Raw genomic sequence first — 23,688 nt, 5'->3', positions numbered from 1 at the left:
TTCTGTGGTATCCTAGCTCGATACAATGACGAATGGCCATGCCCGATATTTTCCTATTGTTGATGTTACAGTGTGAGCTGGAACAACAGTAGGAAGGAACATACCAAAGACTGGCTCCATTAGGCGATCTGATTGAATACACTGCGCAACATAATATGCTTTGAATTGATTCTAGATTATTGAGCGCGAGGACCGAGGGGAGGTAATCCAAGGCCCTAGAATAGTACATCTGATTGGATTAGGAACTCAGAATGCTGAAGCTGTCAGATGGAACCCACCGATGCTGCACCGTGCTGGCTTTGACTCAATACAAGGGAGCCTGTCGCATAAACCTTTATGAGAAGTCAACATTGCCATATCACACCTCAAATTCACCGCGACTACTGGAGGTGGTCATACCATAAGGGTGAAGAATAGTGGAGCCTCAATGGCGGCAGACTTTTGTACTGACTGACTGGCTTCGCGAACATTTTGTTCCCATTCGCAGAATGTCGGTCGATGTAGAAAAGGGTACTGCGGATGAATATTATCGAAATAGGCCCGTGATAGATTAGCTGAAACACTCGGTGGTGGTAGTCGTGGTGTCCTATCTGGACGTATATCAGAAGGAATCTCTTCTAGGTCTTCAAGATGACGTGGTGACGATAATGATTGCTCGCTTTTGAGGCCCATTGTTGCACTGATGATCCTCGAGAATGAGACCGCTGACGAAGGACCGAAATAGTGGGGCTCACCACCTGCGGCATTGAGACACAGCAGGGCAACTTCAGAAGAGAGATGGTCGACTTTCCCAGCGTCATCCTTTAGAATTGAGAGTGATGCTCCATGCGTATGTGAAGAATTCGTGTATGCTCCCTGTGAGTCCCGTAATTGGGTGGAGGCTAAAGCTTCCGACGTCTGGACCGAGGTCACTGGAACAAATGGAGGAATGGGCTCGATACTCGTGAGCTCATGCTGATCATTTTCTCTTAAAGATATGTCTGGAAGTGATTCTTGAAGACGGGCTTCCAGGTAAACCACGCGCGATTCAAGCGACTGTATGTAGTCACGCGGGCGACGTAACCCTGTGGCAGGGTCTTCGACAAGACATTCTGCGCCACATCAGTCAAGGCCACCAACCTAAATGAGCAATCATCACACCTTGCTGATTTCTCAAACAATGATTGCATTTCGGCGTTTGCCCATTGCACTAACCTTATGTCAACCGATATGTATTTCTCACTCTTCGTACGACTCTCACCTTCAGTTTCTTGCGCTTACACCCGATACAAGCCAACATTGTCCGCTCCCCAAGCCTTGGTCTCTTTGGTGCATTCCCCATAATTCAAAGACTTGTTAGACAGTATGTTGATATCTTCGATAGTATCGCGGGGAGATAAAACGGTGGAGATAACGTGACCAATGACATTGGATCTACTATTTACCCCTCAATCCTTTTTTTTCACTCAAAGTCCGTATAATCTGTATAGCTACATTACTGATGGATTGTCGTGTCTAAGAGGGTTCAGTCTTATCCCCATCTTGTTCCTACAACTACGAAGTGCGGATGTTGACAGATGTTCCCCACATTTCTCATCAAAGGTCGAAATGCACACAGCTCGGGCAATGCGGAACTAGGTCTAATTGAGATTGTCCAATTTGTGGCCAACATGGAGAATTTCACCTGGCAAATCGGGAGGAACCGAGCATTATTGGCGGGGCGACCCCCTGATAACATATCGGAAGAATCCGAAGTCCAATGAATAGGTGATAGCGCAAGAGATATGATGCACGCAATCGGAAACCCGAGATATTACACATGATACCCGAAAGGTTTCAAAAACATACAAATGCAATTTGAAATTTGAAAACCGATTTGACTCCAGCTCAAAGCACCAGAGAAATGGATCAGACAGGACCACCAAGCAAAAAAAGCCCCATTGTCATTGTGGGGGCCGGAATATTTGGCCTCAGTACCGCACTCCATCTTTGCAGACGTGGTTACAATGATGTGACTGTCCTTGACAAACAACCCTACGATGAGACATTGTACTCATACATCAAGGGCGCAGATGCCGCTTCTGCCGACATCAACAAAATCGTTCGATCAGCCTACGGATCCCAAACGGAATATCAAGATTTATCTACCGAAGCGATTGCTGAATGGCACACCTGGAATAACGAGCTCCAACGGGGCACTTTAGTACCCCCTGGAATGTCCATCAAGGATGCAGTCTTCGTGCCCAATGGCAACATTTCTCTATCTACATCCGCTATGCTGCCAGCATGGGAGCTTGCCTGTATTGATGGAATGGAGAAAGCTGGAAACAAGGATACTCAACTAGCTACGACGATTCCTCGCCACGTGGAGATTGCAGTGCAAAAAGGACTTCAGTCATTCATGGACCCGTTTCAAAGAGAGAGACGTGGAGAGCACAACACCGGCGTGTTGGATACCACAGGTGGCATGGCTGTTGCAGATAAGGCTTGCTGGTTTGCGTTGCATAAGGCGCGAAACCTGGGAGCGAAATTCATTTTCGGGAAAGAGGCTGGATGTATGAAGGAGCTATGCTATGAAAATTCGAAGGTGATTGGTGTTAAAACTCGGGATGGGAAAACACATGCAGCAGAAATGACTGTTCTGGCCTGTGGTGGGTGGACACCCGTCTTACTACCCGAGCTTGACGGCCTGTGTGAGGCCACCGCCGGGAGTGTGATACTTTTCAAGATTCCTCGGCAGTCCCCTCTATGGGATCGACTAGGTGCAGACCGATTTCCGACCTGGATGTGGAATATGCGGAGTGGAGCTGAAGGTGGTTTATATGGATTCCCGAGGGATGAAAATGGTTGGTTCAAGGTTGGATATCGAGGAACGAAATACACCAACCCGCTGCGTCAGGGAGATGGCAATGAGCGAAGCACACCGGTGACGCGGTGGTCAGCTGCTGAACAAGATGGGAAAATCCCTACTGGGGAAAAATTTACTTCTTTCCCACAACAAGCGCATCAAGTTCTCACGGAATTTCTTAATGAGTACCTTCCAGAGTTATCTGAAGAAGGGATCGACATCGCCCTGACCAGGGTTTGCTGGTACACAGATACGTTTGACAACCACTTTGTTGTTGACCGTGTGCCCAATAGGCAAGGGCTAATGGTCGCAACAGGGGGCAGCGGTCACGCCTTCAAATACCTTCCGAACATTGGGAATTGGATTGTCGATATAATGGAGGGCGTTGGCATGGATCGATCGGCGGTTAAAGCATGGAAGTGGAGATCTGTCGGTGTGCAGAGACCAACCAACGATCTCATGGAAGGTATTGGTGGTTCAAGAGCTCTCCAAAATATATGTCTTCTCAAAGAAGCGAGCTTGCAGAATAAAGCACAGGCCAAGCTATAGTCACTACATAAACAAAATTCATTCCCATATCAGCAAACAATGGAAATATTCACTGTATTGCTCATGACTCCGGAGCAGTAGGAACTACCCGGCACTTTAATTTTTATATCAAAAATAAAGGACCGGTTATTGCGTCGTGGGATATTAATGGCTGCATCCTCTTTCGGTATGCCCAAGAACTTGATCCAAACTCTGGGTCTGCACATAGGACTTGATTTCGGATTGGTCTTTATTACTAGGCTCAAGATGATAGATCGGAAGTTCAATCTGGTATCCTTCCGTGGCCTCTTGAAGCCATATAGTGTGTAAATAGATATCAATAATATATTCATGTCTAGATCTACTACAAGGTAGCACCAAGCTGTGCTGATACTTCCCATTACCCCAATATCTCCCCAATTTCAGGGAGCTTATGCTTTGATATTCACCGGCGAGTTGGCCTTCCCTGTCTTAAAGAACGCACGAATATTCTCAAAGCATTCCCTTTCGGCCTTTTGGAACGCTTTCTCGGTCAGACCACCCAAATGGGGCTGCAAAACGACTTTATCACTTTGTAGGAAGTAGGGGTTCGGGCTCGGCTCGTTCACAAACACATCAAGTCCAGCACGCTGTACCTTGCCTGACTCAAGTGCCGCAATGAGAGCTTCCTCGTCAATCACCGCTCCTCTGGCCGTGTTAACGAGGAATACACCGTCTTTCATGGCAGAGAACTCAGCTTCGCTGATTAGGTTTGTAGTTGCCGCATTCAGAGGGCAATTCAGGGAGACGACATCTGATTCGAGAAGAAGTTCATGCAGAGACGGGCAATATGTTGCCCCGTAGGCCGTTTCTTCAGCGGCTGGCAATTGGCGTCGATTGTAGTACTTAATCTTCATGTTGAAGACAGCGGCTTTTTTAGCAAGATACTAAGAAGAGATAATCAGCAGTGCCTCGAGTAAAAAGCCTTCAGACTTGAATTTACCTTTCCAATAGCCCCCATACCAACAATACCAAGAGTCAATCCGGATGGATCACACGTGGGGACTAAGTTCGCGCCCTTCCTCCACATGCCACTCCGTGCACTCTGTTCGGCATTGGTGGTGTTCCTCAGAACAGCAAGTATCAGAAATATAGCCATGTCTGCCGTAGCCTCAGCGACGGCATTCACGGTGTTGCAAAATACAATTTCCTGACTGGCCATCCAGTCCACATCAAACTCGTTGTATCCTGCACTAGCGGAAGTGATAATCTTGCACCCTGGTGCTAGTGCTCGAAGCAAATCCTCATCGAATGGCTCGTATGGTGGTGTCCCCATACGAATGATAAACGCGTCTATTGGCCCATTTTCCGTGATGTCTTTTGGTAGCAATGTCTGGGTTTCCTCGCGATTCGTTGCAGGTAGAACGGAGTAGTCAAACTCAGTCTTGAATTGAGCAAGGTATTCACTGCCAACGAATGCAGGCTCCCCGAGGGAAACAACGCGTGGCTTTCGTCCGATGGTCATGCTTGGTTTGGAAAATCAAAAGTGAAGAACTAAACAAAATGCTAGAACGTTGCAGAATTAATTGAACGAAAGGAGAGAAAAAAGAACGCGATTTCGAACATTTTGTAAGCTTGACCCCGCGTGATTCACATAGCCATCGCGTGCGTCAGAGTGGGATGGCAAATGCCATTCGGGATCTTCCGAGAAGGTACTGAGCGGAAAGTTCCGACCAGCCTCACTCTACAGTCTGTATAAAATCTTAGAGAGATTGTGATTTCGAAGTGTTATTGTCTTATCGCTCATTATTTCATAGCAACACAGCCGGCAGAATACGCGAACTCCAACCTACCAAATCATCACATTGGGCCTGGCGCCAAAGGACCAAATTTAGCGATATCAGGAAACATGGCTATCAATGATGACCGGCCTCCCTTGGGCTTCATATCGATTGAGGTCACTTTACACAGGCCACGGGGTGACCCTTTCAATACAAATACCTGGCCATTTCCACTAGTCCGAGAGAAAGTCGATGGTTCATCCGAGGCGCAAGTAGTGTGTTCAGGGCCATACGACGACATCTTTATCGATAAATTTGTCGAGGCCGGCGAGAGGCTTGTGAAGCGTGGAGCTGTGGGCATCATCACCAGTTGTGGTTTTCTAGCAATGGCGCAGCCAGAGTGCGTTCACCATTTCTCAAATTATGTCTGTCTTATGCACTCACATTTTAAGACTCGCTGCGCGTATTACCATACCTATTGCCACATCTGCATTGATTCAAATCCCGTCAATATTGGCCGTGCTTCCTGCAATACGAAGTGTCGGCATCCTCACATTTGATGACACGCGACTTGGTCCTCTTCACCTCGTCAAATTGAATATCCCCACCTCCAGGTGTCATATACGGGGGGTCCCTGAAGGTGGTCTGCTGCAAAGTCATATTCGTCTTGGCCTTCAATATGTACATGAGGAAATATGTGGGGAACTAGTAGCGGTAGCCCGTAGATTGGTTGCTGAACATCCTGATATCGCAGTCCTCTGCCTAGAATGCACGCAAATGCCGCCATTTTCCGAGGCCATTCAATTGGCACTTCAGATGCCAGTCTACGATGTATATACTATGGGATGCTGGTTTTATTCTGGGTTGGCTTCCACGAGACAAAAAGCTTGGGGCCCTATAATTAAAGATAGGGTTGAAAGTAGAAGATAATACAAGGCACATACACTTGACCAGCTTCTCTTGTATATAAACTCTGGCTTTTAGGCTGCTTACAAATATCAAAACTAAAGCTTTACATCTCCCTCAAACTAGAGATATCACTATCTACATTGAGGCCAAAAGCTTCATTTTTAGTACTTGGAAAACCACCAAATAATGAAGATTTACGATACAGCGTATGTGACTGAGTGATCAAAAGAAGGTACAATAAAAAAACAAAAACATACAACAGTGAGGATTCGCTGGTGGTCACCCACCCAACTACTAACTCACCGGCGTGTGGCTTAAGTACGGCTGAGCGGACGGGAAGCCCTGTTTTCCACACCCTATGGTCGTATGTGCTAGGTTGTTGGTTGGAAAAGGTTATAGGGGACAAAGGCTGGGTAAATTCCAAGACATAGAACCATCCCCGGAATGACTTCAGCTGATCTACCATGTAATATTAATAGCCTTACCTGAAATTCGGCCTATTCGCATATACACACAGCCATTAACTAAGAAGCATGTCACAGCTAAGGGGAGTAAAGCAATATATACCATATATTCAGCTCATAATTTAGGAACTAAATAGAGGGAGTATCCTCAACTTTCTCTCGTCTTCTTTCCGCGCCTTTTCCGGATATGATGATCATAAAGATGATAATGATGAATCAATGTGATTTGATTCCGATATTTCTATCTAAAACTAGACTGGGGAGAAAGAGAGATAAAGGAAGAATAGGACCCTGGGATTCTATTTATACTGCCAAACATGGTCCTATATCTTGTTGTTTGCTTTTGCTTGATCTATATCAGGCATATGGCATACATCTGAGATGCCTATGGTATGCGATATATAACTACAGTGTTTTTGTGATCTGTTATTGATCTTATCGAATGTATAAAAATTTCTGTCGACTTCGTATCTCATCCAACACCATCTTATGCCTCTCCCGACCAGTCTTTGAATGGCATCTTATAATTATCGTTGCAATATTGAAGGTGTACAGTCAGTCTTTGTGAAGATTATGAGTCTTCCACTTTGATTTGAGGCGCCAGTCACCCATGGCTATATATAGATGTACATAAAGACTTGTGCGTTTGCCTTGAAACACCAGGACGAACTGAATCTAAACCCGAATGGCTTTGCTCCGGTAGATAATAATTTGTTTGCCCTCTATAGTCTTTCCCAATTAATAGTTAGACACATACGACCATAGGGTGTGGAAAACAGGGCTTCCCGTCCGCTCAGCCGTACTTAAGCCACACGCCGGTGAGTTAGTAGTTGGGTGGGTGACCACCAGCGAATCCTCACTGTTGTATGTTTTTGTTTTTTTATTGTACCTTTTTTTTCCTAAGCGAGAGACTTTGTTTGATGTAGTAAATAAACCATGGATGGTAACGCAAGTATATATATACAACTAGAAAGGCCCTACAAAGTTGCAGAATGTAGTACATTTATAAAAAGTGGTTATAGCCTTAGATCATTAGATCCACATGTTTTCTCCACCTATTCCATCTGATCAGTGGCGATGCTCACGTCCCGATGTACAACATGATCCTCCCATAGCAGCTCTAGCCAGGTTTTCGCGACTCATTTGACGGGGCTCGCGAGGCTCTCGGACAAACTCAGGCTCAGGGGCTGCCTCTCGGGGGCCCTTGCCGAATTTCCCTTTATGTTGATGCGCAATCTTCTGCTTGTAGATCTGATTGAGCCAGTTCGCCAGTCGATAACCGCCCTTTGCAACCTGGATCTCGATCGTGCCGATAGCAGAGTTGTAGTACGTTGGGTAGAGATCGCCAGTCTGGAGGGCAGCAGCTCCATCCGGCATGACAACAGTACAGACATAGGCATTGGCATCTGCCGCCCATCGAGTGGCAGTCTTGATAGTATTGCCAATATCATCTCCTTTGGTCCAACTCTGAGATTGCTTCTTGTAGCTGCCGGCCTTAATCTCATGGACCAAGCTTTCGGCCCATCCCTGTGCATCTTCGAGCGAACTACCGCCAACCAGCTTTACAGGCATGTATGTATCCCAATCGGAATGGAGGTTATCAGTGTAGTTATCAAAAGTGACTTTGATCTCATTTCCGCCAACCTTATAGTTCTCGTCATGCAGTGGCTGTACGAGATCACCAATGATATGCACGAGGAATTTCAGAGCCTCGGCAGTGTCGGGGTTACTAAGTTTGCGATTGCTTACACGCTGGGTGTAATTGGCAATGGCGGAGATTGAGCAGCCTTCGTCTGGGCAGTCACGCTCATAGTCCACGTTGCAGCTTTTTGGCGGGTCGTCCATCGCGTCAATGTAGTGCAACGGGGCTGACCATTTGCCCTCATCTGTGAGGCGATATTTATCTGCCCAGGAAGCAATGTTTGCTAGGTATGAGTCGGAGGTGTCATTAAGAACAGTTTGTGCCCTTGAAATACATTAGCATGAAGAACCCTCGTCATTATGGAGCTTTTAGGGATGATTTACCATTTTGCGGCCTCACTGGACATATAATGCTGTGCAACATAGGCTACAGTGGCATGGCCCAATGCACCCCATGCATTTGCCCCATGAATCACCCCAAAGGTGACGAAGGCGACTCTTGATAGAGACACCATTGTTAAGAGACGTTTGAGGAAGGCTCCGTAGAAAGCAGTTATCTGTTTGTGAAGGCCATGGTTGCAAGCCCGTCCACATTAAATAATTTCTAATGCCGGCGGATTCCACTTGACGCGGGTCACATTGCCATGGGGGTTAGCCGTGTTGCAGCATCCAAAAGGGCATCTCATAGGCTTGTCAGGAGATAACAACATAATCATTTGGCAGCAAGGGGTCTGATTCGCGACCGAAATTGCAACCTAATTTGCGGGGTTGGCCCTAAACACCTCAAGGCCACCGGAGTCCACCGGAGTTGAGGTCTAAACAGCTATCTCGGTTTCATCCAATCTACCCGTGAACAATATATGAGATAATAAATTGAGCGCTGTGATAAAGGGGCCCGGAATAGACACAAAAGGTCTGCAATCTGTAATCCTCGGGGATTATTACCCAAACAGACAAAGCAATGCCGATGAATCCGCATCAAAAGCAGGTCTTATTCTTTTTTTTTCCCCTTCTTGAGTGTGAAGTATTGTATTCATAGAAGGCAAACGGGAGTACATGACCTTCTACAGAGCTGGCCTTTTTTTTTTTTCACATGACACACTCGGGGTGTCACATGGCTGTTGTTTGACGACCACATCTATCTTGTCAAATTCACATAAAGATCATTAATGGAGGTTGACCATTGCCGTGGCCTTATAATCAGGAATGCACAATGGTTAGTATGTGTGAGAGTCGCGTCTTAAGTACTTCGCTTCGCCTGTTGAAGTCGTATTTTGAGAGAGTAGAATTTAGAATAGCGAGGTGAGAGTGTTAGGAATTTACTACTCTATAGGGGATTTTACAAATGGAGATTAAAAATTCATTTTTGACACTTATGCACGCCAGCAGAATCACTGGGTGGGCTGATTTGATCATAAAGATATCTGCAATAATCACATCCACGGCCATTTAGGTTACGTGTTTCAGCGCCCATTACTATGATGCTGTTTCCCCCTGTGCTCCCAGTTTGGGACAACTAAAGCGCAACCAAAGATAGGCCTCCAATAATCAACTTTCGCTGGCCGTAGAGGAATCTCGCCAGGGTTCGTCAGTAGGGCGTAATTGAAGCATGGTAACTCTTCCTGCTAGTGGGTGGATAGTGCTTAATTACCCAGTCACAGGACATCACTTGAAAAACCATACGAACGATTTTTCTCGATAATATCCTCGATATGCAAATCACGTAGACGAAACCGGACTCCCACAGCCGAACATAACGACTCGAGTTTCACCTTGAAGTCCGCAAATTCCTCATACATGGCAGGTATAGGACGAGGTATAGCTTGGGACTCCTCAGATGACTGGTGGACATGCATCCAGTTCGCCTTGACCTCTAGATAAGTCAGGTTTGGGCAACGGTATTTCCGTCTTAAGAATAGGCGCTTAAACAGCCCAGCTAGTTCATTTGTATGTTCTATCTCTAGAGCATCAAGAATAAGGCTTTCCAGCGATAGAGGCAAAACATCACTAAAGCGATTATTTGACACCTCGTGTGGGTTCATCCAGGTTGGGTCCCAGTCCAGTATATGTGGAATCTGCAGCCGAAGTTCCTTCAGCGCACTAAACGCCGCGAATGATCCGACGTAATCATAGTTGTAATTCGTGTAAGCGGAATACTTGTTGGTGCGCTCGTCGGTCAGTGTTAACGTTTGCAAGGTCTCCCGGTGTCTTTGCAATGGTGGGTAGTATCTAGACGCGTACATCGCCCCATCATCCGCGTAATTTGGGTTTTCTGAATGCTCCAAGGTGAAAGATTTGAGGCTCTTGGATGCGCCGATCAGATTTGCAAAGCCCCTTCGAGAACAACTGGACTGGAGGTGGATATGAGTGATGTTGGAGTATCCAACATTGTCAGGCACGTAGCTGGCCGCATCGAACTCTTGGTCTTCGAGATACTCCTCATCAGAGCTACCACCATCACATATCATGTGGCCACAAAAGCTTTGTAGCGAGGGAAGTCGAAGTATTGGGAGAAAATGCGATGAGCTGAGGCCACCGTCTACATCAGAACACACGACTGTGAGGTGTCTCAATTTAGTCAAACCAGGGCTTTCTTTTTCGGCGATCATGGCCATCCACTCGAGAGTACATTTTGAAATTGCATCAACTTGCAGGACCAGATCCTTCAGATTGGGCAAGAGGGCCAGAAGCAGGACAGTCCACGCGTCATCATTCTCTCCACTCTGTAATTCCCAGTCCCTTCTGGATAGGTCGTCGTCGGGCCCCAGAACTGACTTTAGAACTGGTAGGATAACCTCCTGTTCATATCGCACGCCGGAAGTCCACCGCCAGCCATGGGAGATACGCAAAGTGCGTACTTCTTGTGCTAATGCCGGCTTGAGTGCTAGTGTGTGCACCAGATGACTCAAGTGGCCACTGCGGTGCTCTATCAGGTCGAGCGATGTAAAGACTTTGGGTAACAAAAGTGGATAGAAGGTACGGCAACAGGAGGCGAGCCGCAGAGTATCCGTGTAGCTATCAAGATAGCTTGCTATTGAGAGCAGCAGCTCTGCTGTTAACGTAGAGCGCATTTTTATCTCTGACATTGGGGTCTTTCTGGGCTAAAGTAAAGTGAACATGATGTTTATTGTTGGTAAAGAAAGATTTTTGGCACCGGCCGGCAGGCAGCACCAGCTATCCGATCCTTCGCCAAGCCTGCATCTGTCATGCAAGTTTTCGGTCGCATATGGGAGCAAGCTACTGCGTACTCCGTACGGAGCAGTATCCACATTATTTGCAACTGCCATACGCGTAATGGAATTTTATATCATATGACACTGTAAGATGTAAGATACACGACGCATTTTACTAAACCCCGCAGTTCAATGCGCCCTCAATACATTATGTACGCTAAGGTCTCGGCGGTTACGAACGATTCGACCTCCGCAAAGCTCACAAAGCCCAGAGCTCAACTCGCGCCAGCTCACTAATGGGCTGAATTTTGGGCCTGGTCCTTCGGCCCCCGGGTGGGCCATTGGCCCGGGTTGAAAGCCCACCGGGCTTTGAATGGTTGCTCATCAGGGCCCAAAAAGTATCAAACAAAACAATTATAGAGATTCACTAAAAAATGATAGTAACTCTCTGCAGATCTAAATTTGTAGTTCTACGGAGTATAGGGGTATAGCTAGTACGGTTCCAAATACTATGTTCAAAGCCTATAAAATTAGTAGGAGGGGACTGACAATCCATACAGATGGACTTTCTTTTTCAGTTTTAGCACTGACATTTTCGGCAGCGACGTTGTCACGCACGAGAGGCTGAAAGGCTGTGGCGGTGCTCGTATAAATAGGATAGACCCCGCGCTTGACCTGAACTTCCATCTTCAAAATGTCTGGACTCGAAATTGTTGCACTTATCCCGGCCATCATCTCAGCATTTGGGACTATCTCAGTAGAATATAGGGCATGGCGAAAGCAACGTGAAGACCGCCGCAATAAAGACCAGAACCTTGCTCTGCAGAAACGTCTAGCGGGCAACGGGCAGACAGTTCAGAATGAATACGATGAGGATCTTCGACTCCTAGGACCAGTCTTTCAACGGGGTGATAGTAAGGCTTTTTCTTCGTTTATTTTAATCCCCAGAAAGACTGCTTCTATACTAAGTATTGTCAAGGCATTGGACGAGAGTCTTTGATGCATCATCTCATTATACTCCAGTCGAGTGTCATCTCCCTTCTCCGTGATCGGCAGAACGACATATCCTACGTGAGCCATCCGAACCACGACTCTATTAAGAACACCACAATATCCGCCCGGAATGGAATCGTTGGCTCTCTTTCAGATCAATATCAACGTCTTGCACAAGCACGGCCAATCGCACGACTGCCAGCCCCAGCCCCAGCCCCAGTCTCAAATTGCTTCCACGAGATCACCTGCACCACGCACAATACCATCTTCGACCGCTACAGCTGTAATGAGTGTGGGTGGAGTCAAGCATATGGTAAAAACTCGGTGAAAGTCAAGACGAAGGATGGCCAGCTTCTTGATCCAAAGACGGCCATTGCTCTCTTCCATCATCGAGAACCACTCAAGGCCGAGAAGAACGTGTTTCGATGTTATCTTTGCGAGGAGACTATTTTCCTACCAACGGGGCTGAGGGGATTTTTTACGGTGACTCTGGAGCCAGGGAGTGAGTGGTGGGTTTTGTTTGAAGAGTTACAGAAGCATGTAAGGAAGAATCATTATTTCTCGGAGCTTGCGTAGGTTTTATTATTCCGAGGCCATTCCAGGCTCTTCCTTCTCTACCAAGGTACTTTTTATGAGGCAACATATCAAGAATGATTTTCAAATATAAACCGAACCTGGCGAGCACCTTGGTGAAACCAAACCCTAACTTACAGCACGTATGGAACTTATGATACATCTTTTTCATTTCCTCGGAAACAGGGGTTGCAGAACAGTGCCAGGGAACCAGGAATGCTGCGAAATATTTTCGATTGATAAGATTCAAGGAGCAGAATACGGAAACAAATTGATAGCATGGTGAAGAGGGAGAAAGTTGATATCTTAGTGATGCAAGAGAATGGTGAACTTATTTTTGGCATCACGACAGTTCTTAGCTAGTTCCACAATCGGGTAGGATGAAACTTGACTCATACCCTTCAGGGTTCTTAGGCTTTGTTCATCAAGGACACCCTATGGTAAGTCCCAGAACTAGCACCTATGTCATGTCAGTCTTTGTTGCACAATTGGCCAACCAAAAGAGGAAGAGCGCAGGTGAGGAGTCTGGTATTTAGGGGACAAATGGTGAAACCGCCAACTCCATCGAGCCTTTGGACGAGAAGTCTGCCGGGGAGAAATGATCAGCTACTTGGTATCCTTGCCTATTAAAGACATCCAAATGAAAGGCGTAATAAATTTTCAATGCATTGTTTTCTACCACTCGCAAGCATCCTCACACACAGTTCACCTAGCTCTGCGCAGAAGCCTCAACCCGGTCCTGAATCGACTTAGCAATAGCAGGACGCTCCTGCAAACGCTTCAGCCAGGCAGCAACATTGGGGGAATTCTTTTCCAGGTCTTTCTCATTATCAATCCCATACTGGAGAACGAGCATATACCAAGGAATGAAAGCAACATCGGCATATGAGAACTTATCACCGACAAGATACTGCTTCCCCTGTAGAACGCGGTCAAGCACCCCAGAAATACGATGGATCTCTTTGACGTAGCGGTCGATTGCGCTCTGTACCTTCTCTGAGTGGTACCGGGTAAACCAGACAGCCTGGCCGAAGTACGGGCCTTGGCCTGACATCTGGAAATGGAGCCATTGCTTGGCAAGAAAGTACTCTTTGGAGCCGGCCGCAAAGCTGATGGCGTTTTGCTTGTCGTATGTTTCAACCAGATATTCCATGATTGCACCAGATTCCCAGAGTGTGATATCGGTATTTGGGTCTTGAATTGCGGGGACGCGCCCGTTGGGATTGATGGACTCGTACGCTTCTTTCTTCATGTCTGGGAAGGGAATGATCTTGTGTGTGTAGGGAACTTTCAGCTCTTCTAGGACCATGATCACTTTCCAGGGATTGGGGCCTGGGCCATGACCCCAGACGGTGATGGGCTTGAGAGACATTTTTGGTGTGCTGGTTTGGATTGAAGGGAAATAAAGAAGGGAGAGGAAGTGATATACTAGATCAGGAACAAGGACTTTCTTAAATGAATATTCTCATCCATCATCCAACTGAATTATTAATCCTGAATTGCAAAGTTGCAAGGAGGTTCCCTGGTGCACAGATGCAGGGGGTAAAACCTGATGACAAATGGCCCATGGGCACTAGGGATGGCACGGAAATTTCCAGAGTGCGGAATTGGCTTCATTCATGTCGTTGCTAGGCAGTTCTATTGCTTCGTACTGACAAGGACCTGGTTTTCCTAAGCTGAACTGCCATCTGCCATGACCTGGTTGCCCCTTATGAAATTGGTTGATCTTCCAACCTGGGAAGGTTGGAATGTTCACCTTGGGAACGACCATGTATTTCAAAGGCTCCAATATTGGAAGTAGTGATAATATAATCAAACGACATGAAAAAAAGACGATCAAATCATTTATCGATTGGCTTACCCAAGTACGTCATCGCTAGACGTGTACGAGGCTATCAAGATTTGACCTACCCTGTCAAAGAGTCCGACACCGCTTCGAGCTCCGGTTTGGACACTGGCTCATGATCTGCCTCGTCGATTGGCCTGGACTTCTTGGCTGATCTTTCGACGCAGTTATAGCTATGGCTATGGTCCGGAATCTTGCCCAGTTTGCGACAAGTCTGTTCGTGGAGCGTCTCGTAAACAAACTGCATCTGTATCTCATTGTGAACAATCATCATACGCTGCTGGCGCAATTTATTGATGGTCTCAAATACTGGGTCGCTGCTGGGATTCATCACCGTTAACAATTGGCCTGACTCAAGCTCTCGCAACAGACTGTCAAGTCCCCGTGCGGCCAACGCCTGCACCACAATGCACCACGCGGGGGTTATCCGGGCTGCATTTAGAGCCCGAGTGCTTTATCAGTTCGAGCAGAGCATCGCGGTCTGGCCCTTCAGTCTTGTTTTAATCGGCCCAACCCGTGAAGAGAAAATGTCATATAGACTGCGACTTCGTACCGATCCTGAGTTCTAATCTGCGGATTTCCGAGCGCGTATTTTCATTGAACGCTGATTCTGATAGTGTGATCTTGCCAACCACGGTCGCTTCCGCAGTTTTCACTTGTTTCTCTTCGCTCGCGAAAACGTCGGACTTCTCTGAAAGGTCTATCGTTGCTTGTTCCATATCTAACGGAAAGTATTGAGCGCACTTTTCCGGGCGGCTTCAAAGGTTCAGTGAGCATAACAGCAAAGCCAACCTCTTCGCTTTCGTCGAAGACCCTTTTGCCAAAAATGTAAGATATGTTCTAGCTTAGGCCCCTTCAGATAGTCAGCATGAGGGATCTAGATGAGGTAGATAGACCAATAATCGTGCACCTACCTGAGTCGCGATGTACCGTCTCTCCTAATGCGTTACAGAATCCTTGAGAGTAATCCATTGAGAAGGTCGCATTCGCCGTCGGATACACGGAGATGAATGCGGTTACTCGCCCAGGCCTGCACATTGAGATAGCGGTTCCTTTCCTTTACTTTCGGGTCGGCATCTGGGGCATACGGGTGCAAAGGGTCGTTTGATCGTATGTCCTCCGCCAGACGCGTCCGCTGCATCCACTCCATATCCTCGAACTTGTCATGGATTTCTGATCATCAAAGCGGTCGATCCTTCCCATGCGCAGATTCAAAATGTTTGCACTCTCACTCACCCATAGCCGATTGACGCAGAAAAGGCGTGACATCGGCAATGTCACCCGCCTCGAGGATGGGATTCTCCCGGTCGCCTCCACCGAGAACATCTAATCTCCAATCACTGTCCTCAGGCAGACTTCACTTCATCGTTTCGGCCTTGGTTAAAAGTGTGATTGGCCGGCGCGCTATGATAGTTGTATCAATTCCTTGGCCTCCGAAAGCAACGGAATCTTATGTCTGCCTCAATTCTTTCAGCTCTGAGGCCCTAGACACATCAGGATCCAGCTCAGTAGATGCTGACTCTCCTGAACCTTCAGTGAAATATGCGTTCTCCTGGAAATACTCAGAGAAGAACACTTTTCTCTCATGCATCTCATGCAGGGGCTTTTCACAATATGGATTATCTGAGATCTGATTGCGGATGAGCCATTTGTGGACTTTTTGATTGCTATAGCTGGTACCCCATCGCTCTCTTTTTCGTTATCATCGGACCAAGGAGAGAATGCTCGTTTGGGGACATCATCCTGTGATTGAGCGGATGTTTCCCCAGTGGGATGTGGGACTTCCTGGTTTTCACCTCGTGTCCTGCATTGGTCAATCACTGTAACCAGCAGGCGTGGTAGATTGGTTATCACATCCCTCGCTTCAGACTTTTTGGTCAGTCTTGAGTCCACAGAGGCTCCACCACTAGCACAGGCGCCAGTACCTGAAATCACAGATCCATATCCGCCAGGCGATTTTCAGCCCACTCTTACCTCCAGAAGCTGTTAGCCATTTTCTGATATCGCATCTAGTACTAATTGTTGGAACTTAGCTCTCAGTTCCAGGGCAAAGCTGAACGACGTACCCATATTGCAGATGCTTTCCACGTCACGTAAGAGCTTGGAAATTCTCAGTCTTAGCCGCTTCTCTTGGTGTAAGCCAGCTGTGTCAATTTACTTGGCGACTAGCAGCAGCTCAGCTCCGAGACGACCACATACTGGTCGCTCGTACTCCACACCTTGCGACGAGGCGATATCTGCGACTCGAAGAATCGCGGTCTGTGCGAGGTCTATTGGATCCTCGATTTCCATCCTGACAACATGATGCTCAAGGACCACAGGAAGGAAGAACTGGAAGTAAATGTCTTGTTCAAATCAGCCGAGGCGATGGATGGTGCGGGGTACGTCAGCCCAGAAAGATACCAATCCATACACACTCAACCAAGTGCGATCAGGATAGAATATAGCGGGTTGTTTGGTCCAGGAGCTGCTAATTTCTGATTTTTGTCGATTCTTGGTTGGTTTTTGCGGTCCATATAAGGCAGAAGCCGTAGAAGAACTAGGTACTTCGGTAAAAATATTGATCAGTAATATTGGTCGAACCTCCAGGACTTGAAAGCTCTAGTATTCGAGAAGCCTACCACTTGCTAAAATCTTAGAGACTTCTTCCTGCGTCAAGTTAATATCACTTAGATTGTACGCTTTATTGTAGTCCCAGTAAATGACACATCCGCAACCTCTTACCTCGTCAAGAGATAGTAGATGCATACTTGCCCAGGGAGGCAACCGACACACTGATTAGACATTGCCAGCAAGTCCTGCAAGCACATCTATAGGTAGCCGGGTCTTAGAATTGACCTTATTCTCGGTGGTGGAGCGGTGGGTAGTGCTTTTTTTTTTTCCATACGATAGGCCCAGAGTTCAAGGAGCATGCCGAAGAAGGTGACGATACTGCAGATATACACATTAGTTTTCGCCAATCGACAGCAAATGAGATAATTCAGGCCACATACAAAGCAAGGAAGATGAAAGCTTCAAGCCTTTCCCTTCGATACACTTTAAAATAGTATTGATCGGTGCGAAGGTTTACTCCCACGCCTTAGCGTAGGGGACTAAAGTATCTCGTGATAGTGGGAACCCTATGGATATCACTACTTCAAAGGCCGCAGTGATTCTCAAAAGGAATAATGAGGATGATAGAGAAGATAAATGGTTTCTTTTGAATGTAAAGGAAGGAATATAACGGAATAGAATCAAGGTTGAAAAGCCTCCCCGATTGGCTCCATTGGGCATCGGACTAACTCACCAAATGAACTCCGATGCTTTCCTGCTTTCATAGCCTTATAGATTTTGTTTTGATTGCGAATCTAAAATAGTAGGTCACCCGTGATCTACGGATCACAAACAGAATCAGGTTTAGGAATCTAAAAATCTCGATTTCGGAATAAAATTCTATATGTTCGGACTAGATATCGGACTACCCACACTTGTGCATCCCATGTTTTACAACCCACGTAGTGAATTCTAGACTAATAATAATACTGGTCAAAATTATTCCGACTCATCTCATTATTTTTTATGCTTTGATTTCGAATTTTCGACCTCATCCTTTTAAGCTTTGGCGCAAAGCCACAAACGCGCTTGAGTCATCCAAGCCACTTCGTAAAATCGTCACACCTCAGCCTCCAGGCATTGAACATTCGTATGCTTGGAAATCAAGCAGATCAGTTGATCGGAATATAGACATTCAACTGATTTGTAAAAAGGGATTTATCATTTTCGCTACTTCTAGAGTAGGCCGTTGTCAACCGACAGAAGCCTATTCTTGCACATTGCGGAGTACATTCTGTGTACGGAGTACTCCGTAGTATACCTGAAATAATATGTAATCTTCCCTTACATGCTAAATCGACTAGATTGCCATCTGGAGTTCATAAAAGCTCTTTCGGACAAGATCTAGACTTGAACTCCGAAACGAGAAAACATCTGCATTAGTCTCAGCCTCTCGGCGCTCGATCTAACACGTGGATAGTAAAACTCAGGGCCACACGAGAACTAAAAATTAACTGCGCCCTTTCGCGAGATATTTCTGAACGAGGAAAACTTTACGAGTTATATAGCAAAGGGCGCGCGAACAATTACCGTATTAGGAACCCGCATTGATCGGGATCATCATTTGGATATACAAGTCGTAGAGTGATTTATAAGATATTCTTGAATTTTTACACTCATGTACTCCATTGGAAATTTCGAGTAGCTCATATATCAGATATTCTTAGCTTTCCGCCTCTAACCTCGTATAGTCCCCTGCCAGTAAAACTTCAACTCCGAATTTTACTCCGATCGTTAGCGGCTCCACACATAGGGCGGCTGTGACTGACGTCTTTCTGAGGCTATTGCGTGTAGATTTTACAGAGCAAAGCTTCTAGACTCGATGTATACTATGTGTGCTTAACTTAGTGGGGCTCTGGCGTTTTGAGATTTTTTTCTTTTTCGGAGTGACAACCTGGTACGGAGTAGATGATGTGTGTGGTGATCGCCCAACATCTCTATATAAAGACCGATGAACATCCCGTAGAAAGAAACATACAATTCCATTCCATTGCAAAGCATCAGATCTCAAAGATCAAAAAGCGACATCCTCCTCGCAAAATCCCTCGAACTATAAACGCCAAACCAACCCATACTTCGGTATACATCCATTATCAGCGAACCCTCAGTCCTCAAGCAATCGTTCAAGATATCCCAAAACACACACACAAAACACCAAACACTATCCAAAATGTTCTCCAACTCCTCCAACTCCTCTTCAAAGACCACATCGAGCGCAGCCTCGACACACTCCACCGTCTCCACTGCCACAACTCTCAACACACGCGACGCATCAATCAAGAGCCCCAAATGGTACTCGCTCGGCTCGAAGTCTTCGGACTCTGATTTCGAAAAGAATGCCGCGAGTATTGAGAAGAAGAGACTGCACAACGAGGCTCTTGCCAGCTACCTCAGCATGCGCTAAATGGTTCGAAACAATCGATGCATTTACTTCTGCCTCGACTGCTATTACACGGGCTTGATCTACTTGCGATACGAATGAGATGCTTGGAGCTCTTATATTTCTTGTCCTATGTCTGTTTTTGGGCTTGATTTGTTGGATTTGCTTCGATACTATGCGCTGCGTCGATTTCTGGGTGCATGTTTTCGCCCCTTTCGCTTCAACGATGGAATGATTTGGATACCACATACTGTGTTTAATAATTTGTGATTTGCTTCTATGTCTCAATGTGTTTTGCCTTGGTGACTTTTAACGGTCATTGTCTGGACTGGTTGGCTGATATACTTGTTGGTGCTCAATATACGTAGAAACATAAGAATATCTTTGTTTAATTCTTTCCCAGAATTTGTTCTTGCTCAACGGAAATTCTCATGTGTATCTCAATTATTGAGTAGCGTAGTATATAGCGTCCAATATTCAATAGCTCGTATGAAAAAGTAATCATTATGGAAGGTGTGCAACAAATGCACGATAAGTAAACCCCCGTACGCCATGACAAAACGCTCAAAGAAGGCAACTTGGAACCCTATGCATTTATTACAACCCAGCCATCAACTCTCCCATCGATATCGGTTTCCGGACCGCATTCGAGAAGCCTTCGTGGAAAGTAACCCAGACTTTCCGTCCAGCCTTAGACGACTCATCAGCCCAGGCATCTGGATTGTTTGGATCATTAGGTTGTGGCGCAGGCTGCTCAACCTGCCGACCAAAGAAGTCACGTTTGACAGCCGCATCCTTTATGATCTTGGCCGCGGCCGTATCTGCGGAATTCCTGGCACCCTTGGTACCGAGTTCAGATGCGCCTATGATATCAGACTGCTTGCGCGTCGTCGCCTTGCGATACTCTTGGTCTAGCACCTGGCGGACGGCATACCGCACCGGCGCCGTGCCACCCGAAGCTTCGATGGTACTACCTTTGATCTTCGAGAAGACCACAAGTGAGTCGATTGGTCTGTTTGAAGGTACATTAGCTTGATATCAAACAGAATGTTTGAAATACACTCACGGTTCCATTCGGTATGCCCATCCACCATGGCTTCCTTCATGTTCCACTCGGACTCTTTCAAATGTCACACCCATTCCGGTCATGACACGCACGGTAGACTGAACGAGGGCACGTTCGGTCTCTTTGCGGACGGTGGCGGTGCTTCTCTGGTCTCCGTTTCCGCGGATGATGACCGGTTTGACATCTGGTGACAGCATGCGAATCAAGTAAGGCACCAGATCTATGATAATACTTTCATTTGACCGGAAAAGGCGAGCCATAGGTGCCGAAAGGGAGGCGTGGAATGCAGTCATGGCCGCACGGTTCTGCTTTTGTGCTTCGAAGGCAGCAAAGTCGGCTTTGGGCCCTGAGAAAGGATGGGGCTCTTCGAGTTCTTCTTCATCATCGTTCTTGTCATCCTCGGTGGTTCTGCCAGTAGCCGTAGCGAACAGATGGTGGAATGCAACAACCGACTGACTAAGGTATGGAATCAGTTCCCATTCTTGAGATGAGTGGACTTTAGAGCTGATAGAATCATGGAAATGAAGCCAGTCATGGGCGGCGTTTGGTTTGGAGAAATAATTATCATCCTGATACTGCTGGATGGGATATGAAGCAAAGCAGTCTGATACACAGCGGTCATGATCACCGCTGGAATCGACCATTTCCCTCAATCGGTTGATGGCGTGTCGCTTGCGCAGGTCTGCCACGCCGACGGGAATACGGCTGTTCGTGGTATCAAAGGGATCTTGGAAAGTCATGCCAACAGGAGTATCTGAGAAGCCAGCTCCCTCTGTGAACACACGGTTCACAATCTCACGAACACCCCCACGACTTAACTCCTTGAAGAACGCGCTACCCTCAGCCGACGCATTGAGAACTCGGTTCTCCAGCCAATTCCTCGTCAATCTGAGCGAGGATGGCAACGACTCATTTCGAAGTTTGTGCGCGACAAATTCTGCGGCAACAAGCACGCTACGAATATCGCCCTCAGAAGACCCTTGGGTTTTGGCATTGCGATTCCTTTTGCTCGCCATACCCCAGGCTGCTTCGCAGAGTCTTCGAGCCCCATCACTGTCACAGGGGATGCCTTCGCGGCCAAATATAGCCTTGACTCGTTGAACAACATTCTCCAATGGTGCTTGGCGGACACTGATCATCTCTGCAATCGACGATGCTCTGAGAGGTCGGAGACTACTATGATAGAGGTCATTGCAAACCAAAATCAACGGCCGCATGAATCTGAAGTTGTCGCCCTTGCGCTTCTTGCCATTGTTACCCTCCGAAGACGACTTCGCGTTCCGTTGATCAAGCAAAACAAGGTCAATGAGGGCCTTCATGAAACCGCCCTCACCACCACTTCCAGAACCACCAGTTACACCATCGACTTCGTCCACCACGACACATACAGGTTTACCGGCACGGCGGACCTTTTTCTCACCAACCTCCACGTTCATGCCTTTGACGTTCTCGGTTCCCAGCGCATCACGAATGCGGCCTTTGACCACATCCCTGCTGCGGTCATCACTTGCGTTGATTTCAAGTACTTCGAAGCCAGCCTGTCTGGCACATACATGCGCTAATGTCGTCTTTCCCAGTCCAGGAGGGCCACTCAATAAAAGAACCTTTCGATGGATATACTCTTCCTCATCATCCCGGGTAGGTTTTTTCGCTCGAGACTTGGCTAGACCAGGGAACACAATTGACTCCCACCCCTTAAGCCAGCGTAGGACTGATCGATGGGTGCGTTCATCTCCGATGAGATCGGTAAACTTACGAGCACGGTATTTCTCTGTCCACATTGCAGAGTCGATTTTTTTTCTGCTTTGAGCTCACATTGGTCGCTTCGATGGTTTGCTGGACTGGGATTTGAGGGACTGTGGTCTTAGGCTTTTCGTCGTTGGCGGCATCGTCCAACAACTGATGGATGTCGATACCGTAATAGCTCTTCTTCGCTTTTCCAGGTTCTGTCTCAGACCGACTGGCGATCATTTGCTGGTATGAGACTGGCGCCTGGGTCTTCCTTTGCGGGACATTATGGGTCTTCCCAGCACAAGTCTTGATCTGGAACCTCTTGGGGGCCGTTGGAGCGGGCCGGGGTGTCAGTTGGAACGGTGTTTGGGAAGAGCTAGATGTAGCATTGGTCGTCTCGTTTAGGTTCGTAGATTCCGGCAGCCGTGCCAGTATACTAGGGAGTTCCGCCGGAGGCTCCTGGAAGAAATGCTCGGGTAGGTCATATTGATTCTTCATCTGCTCTTCCCGGAAAGCAGAGAGGTCTTCTTCTTCGTCATCGTCATCATCCACGAAGCCTCCAACCATGCGCTGGCGTTTTGGCTCCGTCGGCTCCACGTCTCCCTCCGCATTTGTGACTTTTCTCTTCTGCGAATCGTTGGTCGCATTGCCAGACGTAGGTGCAAGCGCGCCCGGGGACGCTATGAACGGCATTCTCGGTACGGGCGGTGACGACGGCATGAAAGAGAGATTTTGAGTAGGAGTGCGAGAAAATGATCTTGGGGTCGTAACGTTCTTCGTTGGTGTGTCTACTTTGTGGTTGTCAGTGCCACGATATCAGGCAATGCGGGATTGGGAGCGCAAACCAGGTCTTATATCGTCTTCACTGCGGAACACATCAGATAGATCCCACGCTCGATGTTGAATCACGACTCGATTGCGGGTTTGGTCGCAGCGGTGCAAGTATATTGCCTCGAGATCGTCGGAGAATGATTCGGACGGCGGGTTTGGGTTGTCAGGACCCTCGGAGTGGAGATGAATTGCAGGATCAAACGAGGATAAGAATGATGGCGAGGAGGGAAGCATTCAAGCGTTCAGATATCTCATGTCATTGAATGGTCTCCGATGTAATTCCCCTCTGATAGACGCGCGACGCGTGCAGAACACGCTAGTCCCGTTTTGGGCGCATAGTCCTTTTACCAGTTCTTCTTCACGACCGTGTCGAC

The 23,688-nt window shown here is 47.1% G+C and overlaps 9 protein-coding genes across 9 annotated transcripts; 2 read left to right on the top strand and 7 right to left on the bottom strand.

Annotated features, from left to right (window-relative positions):
* Positions 1–393: 393 nt before the first annotated feature.
* N7500_006672 (fungal specific transcription factor domain-containing protein) lies at positions 394–1,169 on the bottom strand (the record flags this gene model as incomplete). The annotated part of the gene is given in 3 exon segments (XM_056677816.1): positions 394–1,035; positions 1,050–1,119; positions 1,141–1,169. The coding sequence occupies 3 exon segments, from the start codon at positions 1,167–1,169 to the stop codon at positions 394–396; spliced, it is 741 nt and encodes a 246-aa protein (XP_056532816.1).
* Positions 1,170–1,882: 713 nt separating this feature from the next.
* On the top strand, positions 1,883–3,376 carry N7500_006671 (FAD-dependent oxidoreductase; the record flags this gene model as incomplete). Its single annotated transcript, XM_056677815.1, has 1 exon — positions 1,883–3,376. One exon carries the CDS (start codon positions 1,883–1,885, stop codon positions 3,374–3,376), a length of 1,494 nt encoding a protein of 497 aa, XP_056532815.1.
* Positions 3,377–3,786: 410 nt separating this feature from the next.
* On the bottom strand, positions 3,787–4,859 carry N7500_006670 (D-mandelate dehydrogenase-like dehydrogenase; the record flags this gene model as incomplete). The annotated part of the gene is made up of 2 exons (XM_056677814.1): positions 3,787–4,281; positions 4,338–4,859. 2 exons carry the CDS (start codon positions 4,857–4,859, stop codon positions 3,787–3,789), a joined length of 1,017 nt encoding a protein of 338 aa, XP_056532814.1.
* A 2,697-nt stretch (positions 4,860–7,556) lies between these two features.
* Positions 7,557–8,644, bottom strand: N7500_006669 (S1/P1 nuclease; the record flags this gene model as incomplete). Its single annotated transcript, XM_056677813.1, has 2 exons — positions 7,557–8,454; positions 8,514–8,644. 2 exons carry the CDS (start codon positions 8,642–8,644, stop codon positions 7,557–7,559), a joined length of 1,029 nt encoding a protein of 342 aa, XP_056532813.1.
* Positions 8,645–9,784: 1,140 nt separating this feature from the next.
* Positions 9,785–11,200, bottom strand: N7500_006668 (uncharacterized protein; the record flags this gene model as incomplete). Its single annotated transcript, XM_056677812.1, has 1 exon — positions 9,785–11,200. One exon carries the CDS (start codon positions 11,198–11,200, stop codon positions 9,785–9,787), a length of 1,416 nt encoding a protein of 471 aa, XP_056532812.1.
* Positions 11,201–11,996: 796 nt separating this feature from the next.
* Positions 11,997–12,871, top strand: N7500_006667 (uncharacterized protein; the record flags this gene model as incomplete). The annotated part of the gene is made up of 2 exons (XM_056677811.1): positions 11,997–12,216; positions 12,282–12,871. The coding sequence occupies 2 exons, from the start codon at positions 11,997–11,999 to the stop codon at positions 12,869–12,871; spliced, it is 810 nt and encodes a 269-aa protein (XP_056532811.1).
* A 706-nt stretch (positions 12,872–13,577) lies between these two features.
* Positions 13,578–14,240, bottom strand: N7500_006666 (glutathione S-transferase family protein; the record flags this gene model as incomplete). Its single annotated transcript, XM_056677810.1, has 1 exon — positions 13,578–14,240. The coding sequence occupies one exon, from the start codon at positions 14,238–14,240 to the stop codon at positions 13,578–13,580; it is 663 nt and encodes a 220-aa protein (XP_056532810.1).
* A 535-nt stretch (positions 14,241–14,775) lies between these two features.
* On the bottom strand, positions 14,776–17,006 carry N7500_006665 (Protein-tyrosine phosphatase catalytic; the record flags this gene model as incomplete). The annotated part of the gene is made up of 6 exons (XM_056677809.1): positions 14,776–15,146; positions 15,268–15,470; positions 15,665–15,887; positions 15,951–16,040; positions 16,781–16,814; positions 16,914–17,006. The coding sequence occupies 6 exons, from the start codon at positions 17,004–17,006 to the stop codon at positions 14,776–14,778; spliced, it is 1,014 nt and encodes a 337-aa protein (XP_056532809.1).
* Positions 17,007–19,320: 2,314 nt separating this feature from the next.
* Positions 19,321–23,548, bottom strand: N7500_006664 (putative sister chromatid cohesion factor (Chl12); the record flags this gene model as incomplete). Its single annotated transcript, XM_056677808.1, has 6 exons — positions 19,321–19,356; positions 19,455–19,668; positions 20,288–20,698; positions 20,753–22,521; positions 22,568–23,271; positions 23,329–23,548. 6 exons carry the CDS (start codon positions 23,546–23,548, stop codon positions 19,321–19,323), a joined length of 3,354 nt encoding a protein of 1,117 aa, XP_056532808.1.
* Between the last annotated feature and the right edge of the window lie 140 nt (positions 23,549–23,688).

This window comes from Penicillium coprophilum (assembly GCF_028826855.1).
Source record: "Penicillium coprophilum strain IBT 35676 chromosome Unknown utg000004l_segment0_segment0, whole genome shotgun sequence".
NCBI lineage: Eukaryota > Fungi > Ascomycota > Eurotiomycetes > Eurotiales > Aspergillaceae > Penicillium > Penicillium coprophilum.
This window is presented reverse-complemented; position numbering and strand designations above follow the sequence as displayed.